This window comes from Sinohyriopsis cumingii, unplaced genomic scaffold (genome assembly GCF_028554795.1).
Source record: "Sinohyriopsis cumingii isolate HCF-2022 unplaced genomic scaffold, ASM2855479v2 utg000400l, whole genome shotgun sequence".
Lineage (NCBI taxonomy): Eukaryota > Metazoa > Mollusca > Bivalvia > Unionida > Unionidae > Sinohyriopsis > Sinohyriopsis cumingii.
The window spans coordinates 1,513,075-1,535,828 of NW_028315895.1; the positions used below are offsets into that span (position 1 = coordinate 1,513,075).

Genomic DNA, 22,754 nt, shown 5'->3' on the forward strand with positions numbered 1-22,754 from the left:
AAGTTATATCTATATTAGTAAGGGTAAACTGCATATGAATTGATGACTTTACGTTGACTCTTCACCACTCCGGTGGCCTGGTAGTTAAGCCATCTGCCTTGGATGCAGGCGGTCAAATCCAGGTCGAGTCATACCAAATACTCATAAAAATAGTACTGGCAGATGACTCGCTAGGTGCTCAGCATTAAGAGGTTAGTGTTACGACTGGTTGGCCTGGTGTCAGGATAATGAGACAGGGTGGGACATGATGCTACATGTCTGCAGCATGATGCCCCAGTGCTAGACATCACTTTAAACTGCCACACTGTATTCTGGTACTCAATATTTTGTTGCAAACAAAATGTGAAATATATAAAAAAAATTAGAGATCGTTCATAAGACCATGAATATCTGTTTTTTTGCAATTCATTCTACACTTTTAAGTATAGTTTTTGTTTTTTTTTCTCTCATTATGTCTAACAGAGGGATAAAAATAATATATCTTTCTTGCGCTAGATTTACAGCTTTTGCGTTGCTCTTAGAATATATGAAACAACCAGAAGTCAGATATTGAATTATATGTCATGTTGCCCTGCAATACAGGTAACCCAGCAAGTAATAATAATAATAATAAGAACAATAATAATAACAATACAATCTCAGGGGCCTGACTCTTGGCCATTACCTACAAGCTAAAGAAGATATACATACCTCTTGTGTGAAGATCTGAGAGTCCATATACAGCCTTCTGATGCTGGACAAAGGATTTTCTGTGACGAATACGCTAAGACCATGGATGATATCCAGTGTTAAGCTACGTGGTGCAATTCTCCATTCAGGTCCAATCAGCAGGGTGATGGAATGCATCTTATCATTCTCAGCCATTTGTAAGCATTCAAGGATGATGTCAGTAATCTAAAATAATATTTATTAAGTTTCCATTCTTAGAATACCAATGTTTAACATACAGTTTCTGTTGTGGATTAGTTTCTGGTCATCTGTGCACTATATTAAAGATGATATAGTCAGTGGTGTTCTTAAAAACAAGTTGTTTAAAAGTACTAATGTAATAATTACTACTTTTTTCAATACACCCCATACCAAAATTGTGATATACAAAATGCTCATTGACTTTAGGATTTTACCACTATTTTGGGATAATTGTGATTCATTCAAGGACATTATGTAGTATGCCATTGCGCTGCATCGATTCTATTGACACATTGCCATATTAGATGCTATTGGCATATCAACACATTAAATATTGGACTTCATTCAGATCACCACATGAACTGATTTTAAATAGCCTATAAATTTTGACTTGTGATTGAACCTTTACGACTGTTGTTTAGGATTTATTTCACGATACTGCATGTCCTTTTTAAATTTTCACTGTGTGTTATAGTGAACAAAATCTCCAGCAAAGGAATGAAATGGGGCTTTGTAATGTGAACTTGCAACATAATAAATACAATACATATCGTGCAAGTTATACCAATGAATAAATTCCAGATGTGATAAAATTATTGAAAACATTTTATCAATCGATTTATTGAAAGTAATGCAGAGATGCTCCAAGAATATTGATGTATGGGGGGATTTTCCTCTTGTCAGCAAAAAAAGAAGGAGTAGAGATAAAAGGGGTAGAGGTCAGTATTTACCTAACACTTAAATATTAATCTTGCTTTCTTCCTGCTCCACTCTGTCAGGGCTATATCAAAGTAAACATCTTCAAACTATGTCCTCCACCTCCTTAGTTGTATAAGCGTAAATGTATTTATTATTTCTTACCTTAATCTGTTTCTGTGGTGTGTGTAAATATTCTTCTGTGATAACAGCACTCTTTCACTGTCTGCTGACATGCATAGCTAGCTTAGAAAAAAGTTTCAACAAGTTGGGAAATATTTTGTTATGGTTCTTTTTTTAAACTATTTTCCACAGCTCAAAGGTATTGTCTCTTGGATACTTCTGCTCCAACAGATATTTCCCAAGAACTCTCCCAAAACCTCACTGTTGTTAATTAGTGCATTGCTTTCTTACCTGCTCCATCATGCTAGACTTGAGTAAATTAACCTTTAATGTCTTGATAAGATGTGATTCGGAGTGTCATGCAAGACTTTACGTCCTTAAATTTAAACCGCCGATTTCCGATGTACAATGGTTACTTTACCTACAACTTTAGCAAATATCACATAACATATCTCCTGTATTGAAATTGTGTTTTAACCATTTGTAATCTGACACTTAAGAACTCTGAAACTTTGCTGCACATCTCGGGGTCTATTTTGATGCTATATCTGACTGGGCATCTGACACTGTGTTGACAAATAGTCCCCAATTTCGCAAGAAACGTCATTACTTTTTCCATTCTCCTGTTCCACATTTTCGCCACCACTTAACTTGACATTGAAAATGAACAGTGATTTAAAATGGATGCTTTCACTTTCTAGAAATGTAACAATCATCATGTATCAGTTGCAGAGCCCCAACAGGTCACACGTGTTTTGCTTATAAATAATATTCGGGATTTCCAAAATTCATTTTGTGTTAACGTACATTTGCAGACTTTGGAATGGAAGAGGTATTGTGGTTTGAAAAATATTCTTATTTTTCTTTTTAAAAAAATTTGATACCGATGCACAGCATATATTTGTATATGCACTTTAAACTAATATGCGGAAGTTTTTGTGCCACAACGCTTTCCAAGGGGTTATTCAGGCAAATTTTGCATGGATCAAGCACTAACTAGGAGCATCTCTGTAGCAATGTGTTATTTTGTAATGGCGGAGTTCCATCATTAGTAGTCATTTCACTAGCCACAAAGCCAGGTGCTTTATTAAAGCTTCAGATAAATTATTTCAGCATACATTTCCTTTTTATTTGAGAGGAAGTTGTACAGCAGCGGTGGTCAAACGTGACATTTGATCAGCACCATGATTACAAACTTAAAATGTGAATGAGATAAGTTGGTCTGCTTCTGGTGAGAGATGTTCTAAAATAGAAGTCTTTAAAAATATTAACAGAAAAGATTATCACTAATGACAGTGGATATGCATAATTTCATAAACATCAAGCAGCTTGTGTAAAACTCTAAACTGCTAAGTGTTTGAAGCATAATTACTAATGAAATACTATGTAGGTGAACATTTAATCTTATACCTTACTACTAATTACAATTACTAAAGAAATACTGTTAGGTGAATATTTAATATTCAACCTCAAGAATTATGAAAACAAAACCTCTGAATTAACATGTAGCAATTCAACTTGGCTGGTGCACACAAATATTTGTACAGTAAATAAGCCTGAAATTATTGAATTAAACAAGCCTAATGTTCTCAAAGCCACGAATACTTAGGTCCGATTTTACACTGAAGATGTTTTATTTTTTATTTTTATAGGGTGTAAAGTTGGTTCGTAAGTGACGTGACCTCAAAGGAGTTTCCGTTGTTTAATTTTTAGTTTTCTTTTTTCATTTAGTTAGCATTTTTACACTTTGATTGAATCTGGACCATCAAAATGTCGACATTGCTTGCTAACTGCCTTGCGGAAGGGATAGCTTGTCACGTGTCTGATTCACATGTGGAATGATAACATTATCGAAACCGACATGGCTTTATGTTGATGTTTGTCACTTTTAAGCCACTATGTTCATGTCAGGGTCGTGATAAAGTAATTCATGGTGGAACATAATGGACAGTATATTAAGTAAGAACCATACACATATACATTAATGGCTGATTAGTACTGTAGTGTTGACAGATATGTGGGCTCTTTTTGGTTCTTAGTGTAAGTTATGTATCTTTATTGGTGCTTGGTCTGTTTTCATACAGTTACTAGTAGTGTTATAATCATTGAATCTACTGTATTTTGCTGTACTCATAGTTGTCTTTCTTTGTACTCTTTATTTGATGTATTGTTGATGTTAATCCTGAAAATGACCACTCTGGTGGCCTAGTGGTTAGAGCTTCCACCTTGGGTGCGGGAGGTCGTGGGTTTGATCCCCGGCCGAGTCATACCAAAGACTTACAAAAATGTTACTAACAGCTGCCTCACTTGGTGCTCAGCATTAAGAGGTTAGTGTTAGGACTGGTCAGCCTGGTGTAAGGATAATGTGACTGGGTGGGACATCATGCTACATGTCTGTGGCATGATGTCCAAGTGCTAGACATCACTATAAACTGCCACACTGCAGACATCGTAGCGATATGACTGAAAAATTGTTAAAGCTATGTTAAAATCCAAACACCCACAAACACACACACAGAGCGAAAATGATACAATTACAAATATATAAGCTATCAGTGGCAAAATCATTACTTTAATCCCCACAAATAATAATATTAACAACAATAACGACAATAATAATAATACTAATACTATTAATAATAATAATAATAAGAAGAAGAAGAAGAAGAAGAAGAAGAAACAGAAGATTATTTTTTCAGTTAACTGTTGGGCTTAAGATATATATTTTAAACGGGTCGATGTAAGCCTGATTCGACAGTGAACTTCGCAGACTGAATTAGCAGTATTCAGACAGTCTGGTGTTTGGTTATTTTAACTTTTTCCATGAGGACTGATTCACTGCATGTTCCTTTATCATGCAAGGCAACCATTCGCATTTGCAAATAAAACTGCAGATGGCTTTGAGTGTGTTTCATTCATAGAAGTTGTAGCCACAAACTTTTCCTAGCATTTAATGCATTTCAGAAGATACTATGAATAAAGCCAACCAATAGTGGAACAATACAGACGATAATATTATCAAACAATCAGTAAATCTAATTCCTAATTTTGGTGTAAAATTGCTTAATTCAAATCAAATAGCTTTAAGACGATTTTTGCTACAGAGTTGATTTATTTATTTCAAGACAAAGTGCCGTCAACTCTGATTTCTAATAGCATTTTATGATTGACACATTCAAGCCTATCATATTTATGATATACAAAAATGATCATTTTGTACTTGACATTCTATAGAGCCGTGTTTATTTGTAAACCCTTGTTTGTTTTGATTGTTTTACCATGTACGCATCTGGCATTGTTGTTATACCACTTTGAAACGCCCTGTATGTTTGAAGTTCATATATTCCCAACTTCATTTAATTGCATAATTTTTGGCAGTTGGGTCATTATTTATGCATATCAATTGCTCATTGATAAACAGTATAAAGACGACTAGTCCTAATTTGAATATTTGGGGAGTGGAGTAATATGGAGTGGATGAAATAAAAAAGATGTATCTGCATACATATCACTTAAAAAAAATTATTGTTAAATTTGAACACCCATCATTTCCTAATTTATTTAATTCAATGCTGTGACTGATCAAGGCAAATGCTTTCTAAAATCTAACATTAATTCACCAAAGAGGGTCACGTAACCTACTTCTCGTATCCTTATAATTATTACCAGGAATATAAATGTCTGTTGACCATTTGACAGAAGTGGAATGTTCTATGTTGAATGTTGGGAAACAAATTAGATTACATTTGTTTTATCATCATAACCAGGACGCACAGGTATTTAATTCAAACCAAATTGATCATGATTGTTTTTTATATTACCCAGAATGCCCAGTGTAATCCTATTTATAAATCTAGAAATCCTCGTGCTCTGTAATGAACGTAATCATGCAAATTATCAGCAATTTGAAATATATACTTACCATGACGACATACTTCCATGTTACTTAGGCATAACGACCATTTCGTAAATAGAAGAAAAATAATTAATGTGAAACTATAGGAATTAGACTGCTCATCTAGCTGAAAACCATTGGTGATTTTGAAGAAAACTAAATCATAAAACACAAAGCTCACAGATTAAATAGAAAAGAAATGAGCAACAAATATGATTTTATCTTAAGATAATCTAATAATAATATAAGGAGAATTTTTGAAAAACAATATATACTGCTCACAGGAGACCAAAGATGACTCACAAACATTGATGATAATTCACTATTCAACACAATTTTTGTTCCTGTGTAGCAAGTGTTATTTCATAATTGCTTATGCCTAAAAAGTATATAAAATGCCTATCATTCCCCACAAACTTAGCTTTTGTGACCAGGACAGTGATATTTTTATATTTACCTATTTCCAATGATAAAACTGGAATTTGTGTCTTTTCGTTCACATAAAGTCAGAAAAAACAACACTTGAATACAAATTAAGATGTATTTATAATGAAGTAATACAAAAATGACCACAAAAGATTTAGAAGTGAGTAGGTTTTGATATTTACGATTATACTGTAAATCACTTTCACGAATCAGCCCCCAAATGTAGTCTCCCATTATGTTCTGATTTTACAGTCCTTGGTAGCAGCGTTCAAAGTCCAGTATATCTTGGTGAAAGCGCTTGCCTTGTTCCTCTGGGTACGCTCCCATGTACTCCTTGAATTTGTCAGGATGAGCATCGAGGATATGGACTTTGAGGGACATCCTACAGCCCACTGTGTCGTAGTTCTTCACCGGAGTCTCAACTGGCTCCACATAGTTTTCGGACTTGTGATTGCACAGGAAGCCCCGAACCGCTGAGAAAAGCTGTTCACAGCTACTTACTCCTTAATAGTCAACTTCTTGGGGAATTCTTCGCCCTCCAGGATCTTCTTTATATGTGGTCCAAATGAAGACACTGACTTTGACCTTTACCTCAGATAACTTTGGGAAGATATCTGGAAGGTACCCGAAGGCTGCCGACTCCTTTTCGAGAGCTCTGACAAATTGTTTCATAAGGCCCAATTTGATATGTAGTGGTGGCATCAGCACCTTCCGGAGGTCTGCCACTGGCTCCCACTTGACGTTGTTCCTCCCCACAGAGAACTCAGTCCGCTGTGGCCCGTGCGCCTTGGTGTCCCTGCTCTCCCAAAGGCAAAGATTGCAGGGAAACTCGGTGAATAGAAACACCGGAGTGCACCGAAACGCCGGAACGCAATAGAAACACCGAAACGCAATATTGCATATACCATAGCTGGAAATTGTGAAATTTGCAATATTTCTTTTCTATCGAGAAAATAACATTTACTATTAATAGTGTCTAATGCAATTTTTGCGTAAGTTTAATGCTTAATCTATTACTAATAAATATATATTAGTAATGATATTTTAATAATGCCGTACTCAATAAACTTCGTGAAAATCATCAATTTGAATAAACGTACAGTGTAAATGTAACTATCAAGAATTATGCGCGGACAGTTGATTTAGTGATCTAAATACAAAGATAGATGCAAAAATGGCATCTCAAATCATTCCCGTATTTATTTTGGAATTTAGATCACAAAAATTATTTGGTTCCGTGATTCAGAGTAGTTACAATTTCCATATCAATTGTTCAATGATAATAATAAAAATTACACGCAGTTTTCCTTTCATGACAGGTTTTCTTCAATACCCATATGTATTCACTTCTTTGTCAATGGCATTATATGCATTTATTGCTAAAATATGAAGCTGCAAAAAGTGAAGCACAGGTCAGTGAAGATTTACACCAAGATTTCAGTAAACCACTGATAGCAAACATCAGAGCTTTGCAGATTATATAGATTGCAGTGTTGGTACCAGGAAAGAATCAGCGATCACATTGTGAATTTCAAACTTCCTTTATATATTTTCTGTGTAATTAGTATTTATTACGTAACAATAATTTGATAATCTCATCTGAGATGCGAATACAAGTCTCTGCAATCACATCGCTTTCCCATGCATCCAGTCTCAACAGAGCTTGATGTGTCATACGATTTTAACATTTTTTGTAGTGATTACTGAGAAACTCCTGACTGAACTACCCAAAGCGATAATCGGTAAAATTGAGATATATGATACTTGTGCCGCTTTCTTCCCTTCACACATAATGTTTTATACATCATCATTTACAATTTTATTTCAAATTCATAGGTCTTTTATTGAACTATTATTTTCCATTTTCTGAGTAACTTCTACATGGATAATTAATGTATCTTTCTAATTGCTGTTCGTACTGAAAAATTTTCACATGTCATCTAAAGATGATATTGAAAATAAATACCTTGATTACTTACTTATATGATGAACACTTGGCCATAATGGTTCAACATAAATAATTCGTGTTTAAACCATCAAACATGTCTAAATGAGTTGGGGATTTTTGCACAGAGAAAATGTATGTTGTTTGATGAATGTACATTATTCATAGATCTCACATTATGGTTTTTAGACCAACAGTAGAAAATTCTATTGTTTTCATGTAATTTTCTTACAGATGTTACATTTTGGTAACAGTTCTCAATTCCATAATTGGACTTGATTTTATGCATGTAATTTAAGATTTGCATGTGACTGTTTTAGTTTTTGAATTTCCAAAAAAATCTTCTGATCTTATGAGACTTTCTGATAGACACATATTTAATCTCAATTTGTAACACTGTTTCAACATTCTTGCCTACCAAGCTTTTTTGTACATTTTTTGATCTACACTAGAAAAAACACCGACTTGGAAATTATGAATAAAGGTGTGCAGATTATTACTGATGTTGGCATTTATAATACACACAAAATAAACATTGTTGAATTATTTACACCATTCATTAAGTTTAGATTATGAAATTCATATTTACCATATAGCAATCAACACATACCACCAAAGATATATATAATGAATATATTTTTTGAGCATATTCGAGTGTATTTGAGTAAAACAACGCGCAGTACAAGTCCGCGTGATTAGCGGATTAAATGCGTTTGATAGTTAATTGAACTCAAATGGCTACTGGTTAAATAATCTTTATTTCAATGCAGTAAGGCAAGGCTGGCTGATTTTTAAAAGCTGAATTTCCGCGATTAGTGGAAGAAAGCGAGCATAATATAGAAATTTCTCAAACAGTCTTTTCTTGTACCACGTCGAAGACACGCTTTTTAACATGTTGGTTTTGTTGGACAATATTAATGTTTAATAAAATATTCATGATAAAGATACATTCTCATAAATCTAACAAAGCATTTTCATAATCCGACTAATACTCAATCCCTCCCTCTCTCTGTATATATGTATATATATATATATATATATATATATATATATATATATATATATATATATATATATATATATATATATATATATATAAAAGGTAATGAGAAAAATGTAATTATCAAAAACCACAATATAATAAGCAACTTAAAAAATCAATATTAATATGTGTTTATTATTAAAAGCTAAAGCATTAAACTCGTGTATAAATTGCAATACATGCTGTTAATATTAAATTTTGTTCCTTTACGAACTGTCTCCAAAATGCAGTTTCCAGCTTCTTTCTTTTTAATTTGATGTTGCATCACTTGCAGAAAGAAGTACATATTAATTTATTATATAACTAATATTAAATGTCACAGCTATGAATTATACATTTACAACCAATATACACTATGGTATATACGATATAATTGAAGTGCGTTTCAGTGTTTCTATTGCGTTCCGGCGTTTAGGTGCGTTCCGGTGTTTCTATGCACCCAGGGAAATTTGGTAAAACCGCATTGCAGACCCATCAATAATGCCACCATTCTGAAGCCTCTGATGAATTCCCAACCATACTCATCATACTTCAAAATTCCAGCGAGGTCTTGATGCTGCTGTAATCCTCTTTGTGGTGCATCAAGTGAGCCAGGGAAAGAGACAGGTATTTGCTTCCATTATGGAGCAGCATGGCTTTGATGTTCCTAGATGAGCCGTCAATGAAATGGTGCAATTCATTCTGGTTACTTGCGATTCTGATTGCCTCTAACAAACTGGTCACATTGAGGGAGAAGCAGAGCCCATCTTGATGGATGAAAAAGTTGCAAAAAGCTTGGTGATGATATCTATGATCTGCGGCTTGCACATTTTCATCCATTGTACTTGGTGAGACCAATATCTCTGATCAAGTCGTTGAGGTCTTTTTGGTTGGGATAGTATGGGTTTCTCTCTTCAGTTCCACCTCTGAAATTGTCTTCTGGATCTACAATGTCTTCCTCACTCTCTGACTTGCTGCTCTCTTCTAAAGACGTGGGTAAGGTGAGCTCAGGTCAGTGTGGTAGATGGGCGATGGATGATGGAAGGTTGAGATACATGATAACAGGTGCATTCCTGCCTGTCCAACGTTTGGAATGGTCCACCAGGCTGTGGTAGCAGTTGCTTGAGTGGTCAGTGGGTTAACGCCAAATTCTTGGGATAGCGAACGTCATGGCTTTCTTTTACCATCTCTACCATCCTACAAAAATACTCTTATTTAACGCATGACTAATGTGTAAGAGAATCTCACAACATTTTTCATATATATTTTTTCAATAACATTTATAGTTGGGGGAGGGGTCCAGAGATGGCTCATCAGTCCAATCCAGGCCAGGAAGAGTTTGTTGCAGAGAGGACATGGGTGTCCAAGTTGTTGGGTTGCTGAGAGTTGCAGAACTTCTGTTCATGTTTCTCAGCTGCATCCACCGGTCTATTCTGCTCAAAGGCTGCCGCACTGGCATTAACTTGACTGCACCAAGCAGATCAATCAGCAGCGATAGTCTTCCAGCAGTCAGGGCCTAGATTCTTCGGCGAGGCCTTGAGAGCGTCCTTGTACATCTTTTTTTGACCACCGTGAGATATCTTGCCTTGCTTGTAGCTCTCCACAGAAGACCTTCTTCGGTAGGCATTCTACCGGTATGTGGACAACATGGCCAGCCCATCGGAGTTGTGCCTTGCACAGCATGGTGTAATTGCTTGTCATGCCAGCCTGAGTGAGCACCTCTGCATTCGGTACCTTGTCCTGCCATCTGATTTTCCGTAGTTTTCTCAGGGAGCTCATATGGAAGTGGTTCAGTTTTTAAAATAGCGGCTTCATACAGTCCAGGTCTGGCAAGCATAGAGGAGGGTAGGGAGAACAACCGCTGCATAGACTTTGAGTCTGGTGGCAAGCCTGATGCCTCTCCTATTCCAGACATTTGAGCGGAGTCTGCCAAATGCTACACTGGCTTTGGCAATCCTGGTGTTGACCTCATCGTCTATGTGGACTGCTTCTGAAAGGCTGCTGCTGATGTATGTGAACCTGGCCACATTATTGAGCTTTTGGCTATTGACAGTGATGGATGGTTCCAGGTAATCTTTTCCGGGTGCTGGCTGATGCAGAACCTCAGTCTTGCTGGTAGAAATGGTGAGTCTGAAGTTGGTACACGCTGTGGAAAAATGGTCCATGCTCTGTTGCATGCCTGCCTCCATGCTGGAGTTGAAGACACAGACATCTGCAAACAGGAGGTCGCAAATGTTCTCAACTGGGACTTTGGATTTGGTTTGCAGCCTTCTCAGGCTGAAAAACTTCTCATCCATTTGGTACCGGAGACCTACTCCCACATCACTGTCCTTGAAAGCATTCATCAACATTATGAAGAACATGTGGCTGAAGAGAGTGGGAACAGAAGAATCATCCTTGTTTCACACCAGTTGTAGCTGCAAAGGGTTCGGAATTGTTACCATGGTCGTGGACTCTGGCAAGCAATCCATCATGCAAATGCCTCATCATTTCAATGAAGACTTCTGGACATCTAAATTTGGCCATGATCTTCCAAAGGCCTTCCTGGCTGACAGTGTCGAATGCCTTAGTCGGGTCCATGAAAGCGGTGTATAGCTGGAAATTGTGTTCAAGACACTTTTCTTGAACCTGCCTGGCAGTAAAGATCATGATGATGGTGCCTCTCTCCTTTCTGAAGCCACACTGACATTCTGGCAGTAGGCCATGATCAAGGTGCTCTGTCAGTCTTTTCAGCAGTAGCCTGGCGAGGACCTTGCCTGCGATGCAGAGTAGAGCAATTCCTCTATGGTTGTAAAAGGACAGGTGAATGCCTTTGCATTTGTAAATGTGGATGATGGATGCATTTTTAATTCCTGGGAAATGCGTTTCTGCTTCCACATCCTACAGAACATCTCTGTAAGTCTTTCCACCAGCCTAGGCCAACCACACTTGTATATCTCAGCTGGGATGGCGTCTGCTCCTGGAGCTTTCCTACTATACAGGAGCTCAATTTCCTTGTGAGTTTTCAACACTGTTGGAGGGTCAGACAATGTCTCGTTGATCTCCACCTAGGGTAGACGGTTGATGGACTGTATATCATCAACCTTTCGGCTCTGCAGTGTGTCCTGCAGCTCACGCAGTTTCTTTTCCACAGCTTGTCAGACACTGCTGAAGGCAGCTTTCTTCGCAGCGGATGTGGGGTCAATGTTGTATGTACAATGGAGATGATGCTTCTCTTCTTCACAGTTCTCATCAAACCAGTCTTGGTCCTTTCGTGCAGTGATGCCAAAGGTGTCAGATGCAGTAAAGTACACCAGATATCTGAAGGCCACCCAACATTTCTTTACGTCGTTGGTATCAGAGTCTGTGGTTTCCAGCTGGTTTGTCAGATCTTCAGACAGAGCTTGCTCGATCTTGCAGATTTTCAGTCTGTAGACGTTGAGTCACATTGGGACTTTAATTCCCTGTGGACATATGGGCGAAGGAATTCTAAGAATCATTTTGGAAATCAGGAGCCTGTGGTCTGTCCAGCACTCAGCACCACGCATGGCCTTGCTTACATGGACATCCTGCCTGTCATTCCCATGGACTAAGATATAGTCGATCAGATGAAAATGCTTAGACTGTGGGTGCATCCAAGTTGTTTTATCATGGTTAGGCAGACCTTAACCGGTGTTTGTGATCAGGAGATCATATGTTGCGTACATCCTAAATAGCAGATGTCCATTGCTGTTGCAGTTGCCAATGCCATGTCTACCAATACCTCCCTCCAACATGATGTGGTTATGTGCTGACTCTGGCGTTAAAATCACCAAGAATGATCAACTTGATTGACTTTGGTATCGAAGCAATCAGAGTTTCCACATCCTGGTAGAACTTGTGTTAGGCCTCCTCCGAGTTGGTCATGGTTGGTTCATTTGCACTAATGAGTGTGGCTTACTTTTTCCCATGTAAGGGTAGCTTCAGCATTATTAGCAAGCACATTTTCTTGCAATCAGGTCAGTTATTCTCTCTAGTCTATCAGCCTCTGCACGATCCGATAGAGTATGTTCCACGCACCAAGAGTGAGTGGAACCTTTCGGTTTTTCTTTGTCTTTTGACTGCAAGAATGGGATTTCCTCCAGCCATGGTACATTGGTTGGGTAGTTGAAGCAGGCATTTACTAGGACACCTTTTCTATCCTCTTCCTCAGGCTATGGAGGTAAGCATATCTATCCTGAAGAGGTCTGCTTAGTCGCTCAGACAACTGCCGAGATCCATTTCTGATTCAGGTCATTGAAAAACGACCCTGTAGCCTGAGCTGCCTGTGTGCATGTCTGCCACTATGGCTGCCAGTGCATCTACACCTGCTGCATCACAGCTTGCCCATCACGGCAGGATTTGGGCATGGATGATGAGATGAATGACTTGCGTGCGAGTTTGATTAAAGTGAGTGAGAGTTGCAGTGCGTCAGCCTCACTCTTGTCCAGGACTCACTTTCTTCAGCTGCAAGATGTAGTCAAGATGGCTGGCATGGAGACTGGATGCAGTGGATGACCAAGTTGTCCCATGTGTATTGTTGTGCTCTTAGCACTCCACAAGGCCTTGCTGGGTCCAACTTATTGTCCATTGACCAGTTGGTGGTTCTTCCGCGCAGTCCAATAGGTCCAGTCTTCACATGCACTCAGCTCTCACCTGTGGCTCCAAGAAGCTGTAGCATGTGCAGTGGCTACACCATGGGCAATGGCTTCGACTGGCCAGGTTGATGATAACCAATGGGTCTCAAACCCCGTGCAATATTGAGGGAGGGATTTGCACTCACTGCAGTTGAAGACAATCACTAGGCAAGCTAGGCTGCACAATAAGTAACTTACAATATTTGTCCTCAAGTTTGAAGAAAGCTTTCTCCAGAAAAAATATAATTGTATATTATCGATCACAGAAATGCATTTCTCTCTCTCTCTCTCTCTCTCTCTCTCTCTCTCTCTCTCTCTCTCTCTCTCTATATATATATATATATATATATATATATATATATATATATACATACATATGTGTGTGTGTGTGTGTGTGTGTAAAATTGGTATTATGTCCATAACAAATACATTTAGCTTTATACATTTAGCTTTATTGAAATCCTCAAAGTGTTCATACATCAACAAAGACAAGCACATGCAATACTAATATCAGTAATGGACATTACATAAATGACAATAAAAGAAGGGTTTGTTGTATCTCACTGAAATGGCCACTTCCTCATTAAGCAGAGCAGCTTACTTGGTTCTGAATTCGGCCTTCAGTGAAGGGTGTATCTCTTCCAGACTATGAGTAATATCTTCTAATTCTTAGACAATCACCAGGGCTTTTTACTAAATTATAACCTTTAACTGGGCAATGCATGAAAGGTCAGTCTTGTATTTGAACAGAAACATGTCATGATATAAACAACGTTAAATGAACCATACATTAGGCTGCACAATAACTAACTTACAATGTTGGTCCTCAAGTTGGAAGACAGCTTTCTCTAACATAAAATATACTTGTATATTATCGATTAATAAAATGCACATCTGTCTATATATACAGACACACACACAGAAATATACACACATGCACACACACACACAAATATATGTATATATATATATATATATATATATATATATATATATATATATATATATATATATATATATATATATATATATATATATATATACATACATACAATTGATATTATGTCCATAACAAATAGCTTTACTGAAATCCTCAAACCATTCATGCATCCTGATAGGCAAGGACTTGCACTACTGATATCAGTTATGGACATTAGATAAACGACAATAAAGGAAGCAAAAATATTACCTGCAATTCAAATTCCCAACTGTATTTGCTACAATAGATTTTCTTGAAGGGATTGTTGTATCCATCTAAAATTGCCACTTCCTCATTAAGCAGACCGGATGGATACTTGGTTCTGAATTCCTCCTTCAGCGATGGGCTTATCTCCACCAGAATATCAATAACATCTTCTAATCCTGAGAGGATGACCAGGGCCTTGGACTAAATTATGGTATTTAAAAAGGAATAGAATTATGATATTAACTATGCCACTATTTCATTGAATACGAACTTGTTATCAATTAAGCTACATTTAATTTTCATTCATTCTTCTGTCATATGAATATTATACGTTATGTTTGTCCTATCATTCTTTCGTTCTCATTTACTGTTTTGAATATAAAACCAAGAAAATGTACAACGATTCACATGATATGTTGAAGGAAAGGTTGTTTTAAAGATAGCAAAATAAAGTGTTCAGATTATTATTGTTAACTGGTAAAAGTGCATACAAATTTTAATTTGATAGATGGAATTTTGAAAGAATACGAATGTAGTTTCTTTTAAGAACTACTCAAATATTTCCATCAGTAATTTGCGGAAAATGTATCACCTAAATGTATGCTCGAGAAATTGTGTTCAGAAGAGAGGTCATGTAAGCCCTTCTGCATTCTGCAGCAAACAAAAGAATAAATGGAGATAAAAAAAACTCACATCAGCTATTATTGCTGTCTCGTGTGGCTCTTCTGATAGTATTGCACATGTCTGGGTCTCATTTCCTCTTCTTATCTAATGCATGCATAATCCAGAACAAGTAATAAGTGCATACTAGATTTATATTAGGCCAAAACTGAACAATGTGTCTCCATAAGTAATTCCACAAAACTTGATGAAACTGGTGCAAAAGAAATAAAATTAGTCCTAGGAGAAAAAGGAAATACTGTAATAATGTGTTACCTTTAAAAACTAAACTGAATGTTAAATATCCTGAATTTAGATATTATGATATATATCTGGTAAGAATGAGGAAAAGAATGATATCTAGTCTATTGTATCCACCAGATTTGGAAATTTTAAGGAATAGAAGAACACTAACACTAGGATTCACTATTTGGCTGAAAGTATGGAAAATGAAGCATGACAATTCATGAAAAGTACAATTCCATTATTCAAAGAGAACCATATCATTTTTCGTCTACATTTTGTTTATATGATTATCTGTTCATGAACATTATCTCTTTTTCCATTTTCTCTAAGCTGTAATGGTCTAAACCGTGTAAAATTTATAAATCATTTCATCAGTGTCTATGCCGATGTCCTGTAATATTGCTTACTAGACATTATTTAACCAACACGAGACATTTCAGATTAAATTATAAGTTTTTAGATAATAATATTAAAATATAGCTTGATGTAACATTTGTGCCCAAAGCTTGATTAGAAAATGTAATGTTTTTAAACAATCTGGAAACTGAAATCATTGAAAATGTTTTTTGAAGAAATTTCTTATGCAGTTATAAATTGCAAACACAATGATCTTCCACATATTGTATATCTCAAGAATTCAATTATATTTTTTATATAATTCCAGTAATATTAGAAAATAGCTTGATGTAGTATTTGTTTCCAACATTTGATTAGAAAATTTAATGTTTTCAAACAATAGCTTCAATCTTTAAATCTAAATCATTTAAAATTGTTGTGTTAAGAAATTTCTTATGCTACTGTAAATTGCAAACTCAAAGATCTTTGATAAATTATATCTATCTGACCAATAACGAGGGCATAGCTACATATTAAGATCATAAAAAATAAACAACAAATTAATGAAGAAAAAATAAACATACCAAAATTTCATCCAGTAATCTTTTTTGAATCACAACTGTCACGTGTCCTTCCTTGAATACTGAATAAAGAGATGATAAAAAAGATTAAAACTAATGTGCAACAGCTTCACAGAAAGTAATTACAATTCAAACTGAGGTAATAATGAGTATACAATTTAATAAAACTAGACTGTTTGTCTGTTTCCTTCTTTACTTTTTTCTGCAGATAAAAGGACTGTTTAATTCGTCTTCCAGCTCAAAGCAAGGACTTAAAAAAATACTAAATGAATTTAATCCCCAATGTGATGTATGCAAGGTCAACAATCCAAGGGAGACTATTTTTAAGAGACCAGCAGTCTTACTAAAGTTTGATTTGAATCAACTTAATCCTATAATTAATAATACATAAAACCTTTAGCCCAAAGTGTTATCAAATTGAAACACCATTGCTCATTATTACAATAAAACATAAGTGAGAGGCATTCCCCAAAATAATGGCCGAGATGTAAACAGAGGCCAAGTATGGAAGAATGCTCTTAAATGAATGCTTTATCTTGCATAAAAGTTAGCCCATAATATAAAATGTTTTGAAATCATCTTTTAGAAAATGCGTTTGTGTTTAAATCAACATGCAATGCAATATAATGGTATGTGAACATCATGTAGTCACTGGCTCAACAATTTAAATAGTATCATTTATTTCTTGATCTTAAGTCTTTGCGTGTTTTGACTATTTGTAAGTAAGTGTGGATAATCAACATGTCACTGTGTTATTTCCTTTGGAAGGCAGAAGCTTGTTGCATTACCTTGGGTGACAGAAGTTGCATTATTCTTACTACAAATTATGGTAGCACGGATATTGATGGTGAAATGGTGCTCTTTCTCACTTTTAAAAGTAAATATAAATCTGAAACAAAAGCTATGTAAGAATTTTTGTATCTCTGATTCATATTGTCTGTCTGCTTTTATATGCATTTATTTTGTATGTTACTTTCTCTTTCTATCGTTCACTTAAACAGTGTAGGTAAGTAATATTATATATTATTTGTTGAAGACAAGATTGTAAATGCCATATCCGTTGATGGTTGATGGACTCAGTGGTGAATCAGGAGAATATTATTTGTTTCTGTTAGCTCTCAAAACAGTATTCCATCCGCCTATTGTATGGAACTCAAATACATCTCAATGCAAAACCCAGAAACTATAGAGGTATGATACACATATGTGCCTCTTGCACAATATCTCGAATTTGTGTCTTAAATAGCACTCTATATCAATTGTTTGAACTTATTTCATTAAAGCAGCCGATAAGTGGGTTCAGTATAGGTAGAGGGTTATGCTCTCAAATAATGCATTGCTGGACACAATAAAAGACACACACACACACACACACACACACACACACACACACAGATATATATATATATATATATATATATATATATATATATATATATATAGAGAGAGAGAGAGAGAGAGAGAGAGAGAGAGAGAGAGAGAGATGTGTGTGTGTGTGTGTGTGTGTAATTTAATCCACTGTTGAGCTTCTTGTTATGTATCTATACAGTGATGATTCTGATATATTGTTTATGGAGTCCTGGCAGCCCAATATTACATAGTCGGACCCAAATTTTTACTTCAAAATATACTAATCAGCAGTTATGAAATCTTGCTTTGCAGAGCTGTGCTTCATTTAATTCATATATGTTAAACATAGTACTAAATTGTAACCTTTACCTTTCTACTTTCCAAAAGTCATCTTAATCAAAGCTGTTTAATATTTTAAACATGATAAGTCTGACTCCAAGATTGATCCTAATATCTGGATAAAATTACCCCTCCTTTCAATAGTCGCTTCAGACAAACCTTCTTGCATATTTTCATGTAAGAGTATTATGTTTATTATGCAATAATATTCCAGTTGATAAAAATATTAAAACGTTTTATATCCCATCAAAATTGTTGTACAACAAAGAACCTGTAAAATATCTCAGTCTAAAATAGGCATTGTCTTCCATTGTAGAGGTTCCTGTTTCATCTCTTCATATGATGAATTATTGGATATAATGATTACTTTTATTAGTAATTGATCAACAAAAATTCACTTTTCACATGTTTTTAAGGCACGTGAGTGTGAAGAGTCATTAGAAACTCAGTAGAGAGCAATACAATTAATTGTATCTATGATCATAACATTAGCACCAAAATTTATTATAGAAGAAAAGACTTCCTTTTCTATCTTTCTGCCCTCATCTTTGAAGGGAAATCTTACAACAATGTCAACATTTTACTTTGATTATTAATATGTCGTTCTCAAAGAATGTAATGAAATCAGTGCAAAATAAAGTGAACTTTGCCTTTTGGGTAAGTGTTTTGTAAAGTGGCAAACTCGTTGGTGACTATTTCTCCTGATTCAGTCCCTAGCATGGACACTGAGTACTGGGATTCTGTAAAATATGTGCAATTTGAGAAAAAGTACAAGAGTAGACAAATCTCCATTTTAATAATGAAAGATATGTCTTCCTTCCATAATGGGACATTTATGTTGATTAGCTGTATGGATAGTATACAGTAGATATTGGCAATGGACGGTACGAAATTTCGTACCTTGTATTGCTTATTTTCAACATATTTACTGAGAATCCTCTTTCAGTGTATGCTTGATATAGCATGAAATACTAAATGTCGTTTTGACTACGTTACTTCTGGTGAATTAAATTGTGTTCGTATGACATTCTTTCTCATGCTTGCTTTTATTGCAAATGAAATATAGGTTCAAAACATATTCAGTATTCTTATTCGTTGACTTGGATCTGCTTGGAAACATGCTGCAAATGTTCGTATCCTGTAGAATCTTAATTTCATATAGAACTAACTAATGGGAACATATGCTCATAGGGCACATTCATTCTGTTCACATTTTAGGTCTCAAAATATGTAACAGAGGAAGTGAAACTAACCAATTTAATTAAAATTCAGCAAATAATTAAATTCCTTAAAATACATAGTGAAAATTCAAAAGACGCTTAAAGCATTATGCATGAAATTCCAAATAATCCAACATGTCCTATCACACTGTTCAATAGTACAGAGTGTTCTGAATAAATTCCCATAATCTTGAACGTCCTGATGAACCAACTAAATTTAATGTCATGTTATGCCAATGATGCATTAATTCAAGGTCAATGAGTACATTAGTAACTCCACTGAATGATTTAAATAAATACTTTGTCTCAAATTATTTCTTATTTCAGCAATACATCTGTAAACTCAACAGATTCCCAGTGCCTAATCTTAAACATGAATGAATCACTTGCGTACCTAACTCACAATTTATACACATTGCCACTGGACGTATGATGCAAGAAAATATTCTGGAAATATAACCATTCGAATGGGAGAACCAATTTAACATGGTTAGTCCTTGAACTCAAATATTAGTAAACATTATATTTACAGGTTATAATCATGGACAAAGTCAGGTATGCAGAAACTAAATCTACAACCATCAAACATTTACAAAAGTCAGGCACACTAAAAATTAATTATACATAACTATTCCAATAACACCTGTAAGCAATAAACAAAATTCTTCTTTTTCTTCTTCTTCTTGTTATTACTATTATGCAATAGTAATTAAAGTATGTTAGATGAATAAACAGAAAAGTGTGTGTCATATTAAGGACTTGTCATTAAAACATTTTTCATGATAAAACAAAAAGAGAATTATATAATTACTGTTAATTTTGTTTTACAATTTACATTTTTTTCTGTTATAAAGGGATATATGCAAATAAATTGCAGCAAGAACAGGAGTAATGGTATTGCTGGAATGATTCCTGATACATTTTTGCCGCACATATAACAGCCCTGGTTCTAACTAGTGTCAAATTCAATTCTGGCTCAGGCTTTATATTTAAATGAAATGTCGTGTGATACCTTTGGATTTTAGTTTGCTTGTTTCATGTGGATATTCTGTATGTTTTGACATTTGACAGCAATATTGATAATTGTCCATCATAGTGATGAAATAGTTCCAAAAGCTGTCTTAGCCGGTGATAGTTTTGGCAACCAATTCATCCCTGAATGATTATGCAAAGGTATGAAGTATGCTGTGAGGACCAGGTTCAAATTTCATTTTAAAAATAAAATTTAATGTAAAACTACAAAAGACCAATGTGAATAGAAAAATAGATCATATGGATAATTGGAGATTAAATTAATTTGTGTTAATCATGATAGATGAAACTGTTTACTTTACTTTCATACTTCTAAATCTTAATAAATGTCCTGGAATTAGACTACTTAAACCCTTTTGTGACAAAAGCACTGGTCATAAATTGTCATTTTAAACAACCTTTAATCTATAAAAATGATAATATACTTTACTGTGAATAATACTCTAGTGTTTCTAGACGAGAAGAATTTCAACCCTATCGAAGGAAAATATGGGATCGTTTTTGATAAATCAGGCTGTGAATCATAGTTAGCATGCGATGGTCCATCTTTAATTGAAATGAGGTAAATCAGGAAAACTATATTGCAAATGGCTTTATTAATTTGAGGTAGAAAGCATTGGAAAAGGGAAAGAGGAAGAATGTGATCGTCATGAATCATTCGAAAATAAAGCAAATTAATAGAACATTTCAGGATCTTCTGGGTAAATATATTGTTAACCACTGCAGTTAATACACAATTATTCGAAGTGAAATGTGTAATATGCATACCAAATTACATTTATCATTTCTCGTTGTGTGTATACTGAAACTTCTAAGAGTCCAAAGTGTGGTGGGAGTAACGCCAAATATCGCCTAGCTCTCACCAACAGTTTTCTACTGACTCGGTATGCACTATCCCCACCCCAACCCCATTAGTTTCTTGCCTTCTCATTAGTCAAAGTGATTCTACTGAGGACATGATAGGAGATTATACCTGGTATAATATGATAATAACAATGTTGGATTCGTATAACTGATCTAGGTCACAGCCTTTTACCACTGATCACGTTGTCCTCATATAAAGTTCTCTATGCTCACATGAGAACATTACCGATATCTGACCCTGCAAGATAAAGTCATGGTGGAGATTGAAGAATTCAACCTAGAACAGTAATCGGCATAATCAGCTATACCATACCACTCCATCATTTGATTGTGAAATCATGCAAGTGGTGATTAAGGAACCTGTCATTAATTTACAAACATTTAAATATCTACTCGATTTTTACTATCTACTCTCTCCTGGTTCCGTAATTGTCTTCGGAGTTTTCTGTGATTTTGTGTCTGCCATCATGGGGTCAAACTTGGCCAATCTAATTATTTTATCCTTAGAGTAGATTATATTAATTGGATTTAAGCTGCTTTGTATCACCGAGATACGTTCTAAATAGACATGCATTTGCGAAAGCAGCCGTGTTGACATTATTTAACCAGCGCCACAAGTCACACAGGTTACTATTGATAAGATTTCATCAACAATTGCGATTAGTGAAGCTAGAATAGTTAACTAAGGCATATTTCCAGCCAGATATAGACAAATTGTGGCCACTAATGTTGCGATTCTGCAAACATCATCTATAGTCACAACACAAGTGTTTGCTTTTCATGAGAAGCGCAGTTATCTTGACGATTTTATCTCACAGCTGCTGCTCCACTTCGATTATTTTCTCGCACTGGTATTGAGTGTCTATCATAGTTCTATTACTAATGTTACTGAGTATTATAATTGCTCGACAGGCTCGTCACGTACAGTTGTATCATGCGTATGCACTTCTAAGCAGTTATTCATTTGACTGGTACAAATGACCTAAAGTGATAGATATATTTAAGTCACTGGCGACTGTACTTTTTGAGGGCCTAGAACCACGTTCATATGGAAACAAACAGATTGCGACGCTGAATAGTGTCTGAAATGACCATTCTTCTCTTCGCCTAAGCACTGTTACCCAAACAAGTTGAAATAAACATCAGTTGTCGTGTACCATCCCAGGTTCAATAACGAACGACTAAAAGTGGGGCAAAAAGTGCTTACAATGCAAATTCCAATAGATTATTGTCTGTCTGCACATATACAACACGATGAGTCTCAGGCCCTGTTCATGAATCCTTGTTGACG

At 35.5% G+C, this 22,754-nt stretch overlaps 1 protein-coding gene across 1 annotated transcript in view; it reads right to left on the bottom strand.

Moving 5' to 3' along the window:
• Positions 1 to 22,754, bottom strand: part of LOC149774192 (uncharacterized) — an 85,718-nt gene that overhangs the window by 36,089 nt on the left and 26,875 nt on the right. The window contains exons 8-11 of the mRNA XM_089945704.1: positions 16,662 to 16,720; positions 15,529 to 15,603; positions 14,839 to 15,036; positions 691 to 894 (exon numbers count right to left, since the gene is read on the bottom strand). Coding sequence (XP_089801830.1) covers positions 691 to 894; positions 14,839 to 15,036; positions 15,529 to 15,603; positions 16,662 to 16,720 — 536 coding nt within the window. The remainder of the gene's footprint in view (positions 1 to 690; positions 895 to 14,838; positions 15,037 to 15,528; positions 15,604 to 16,661; positions 16,721 to 22,754) is intronic.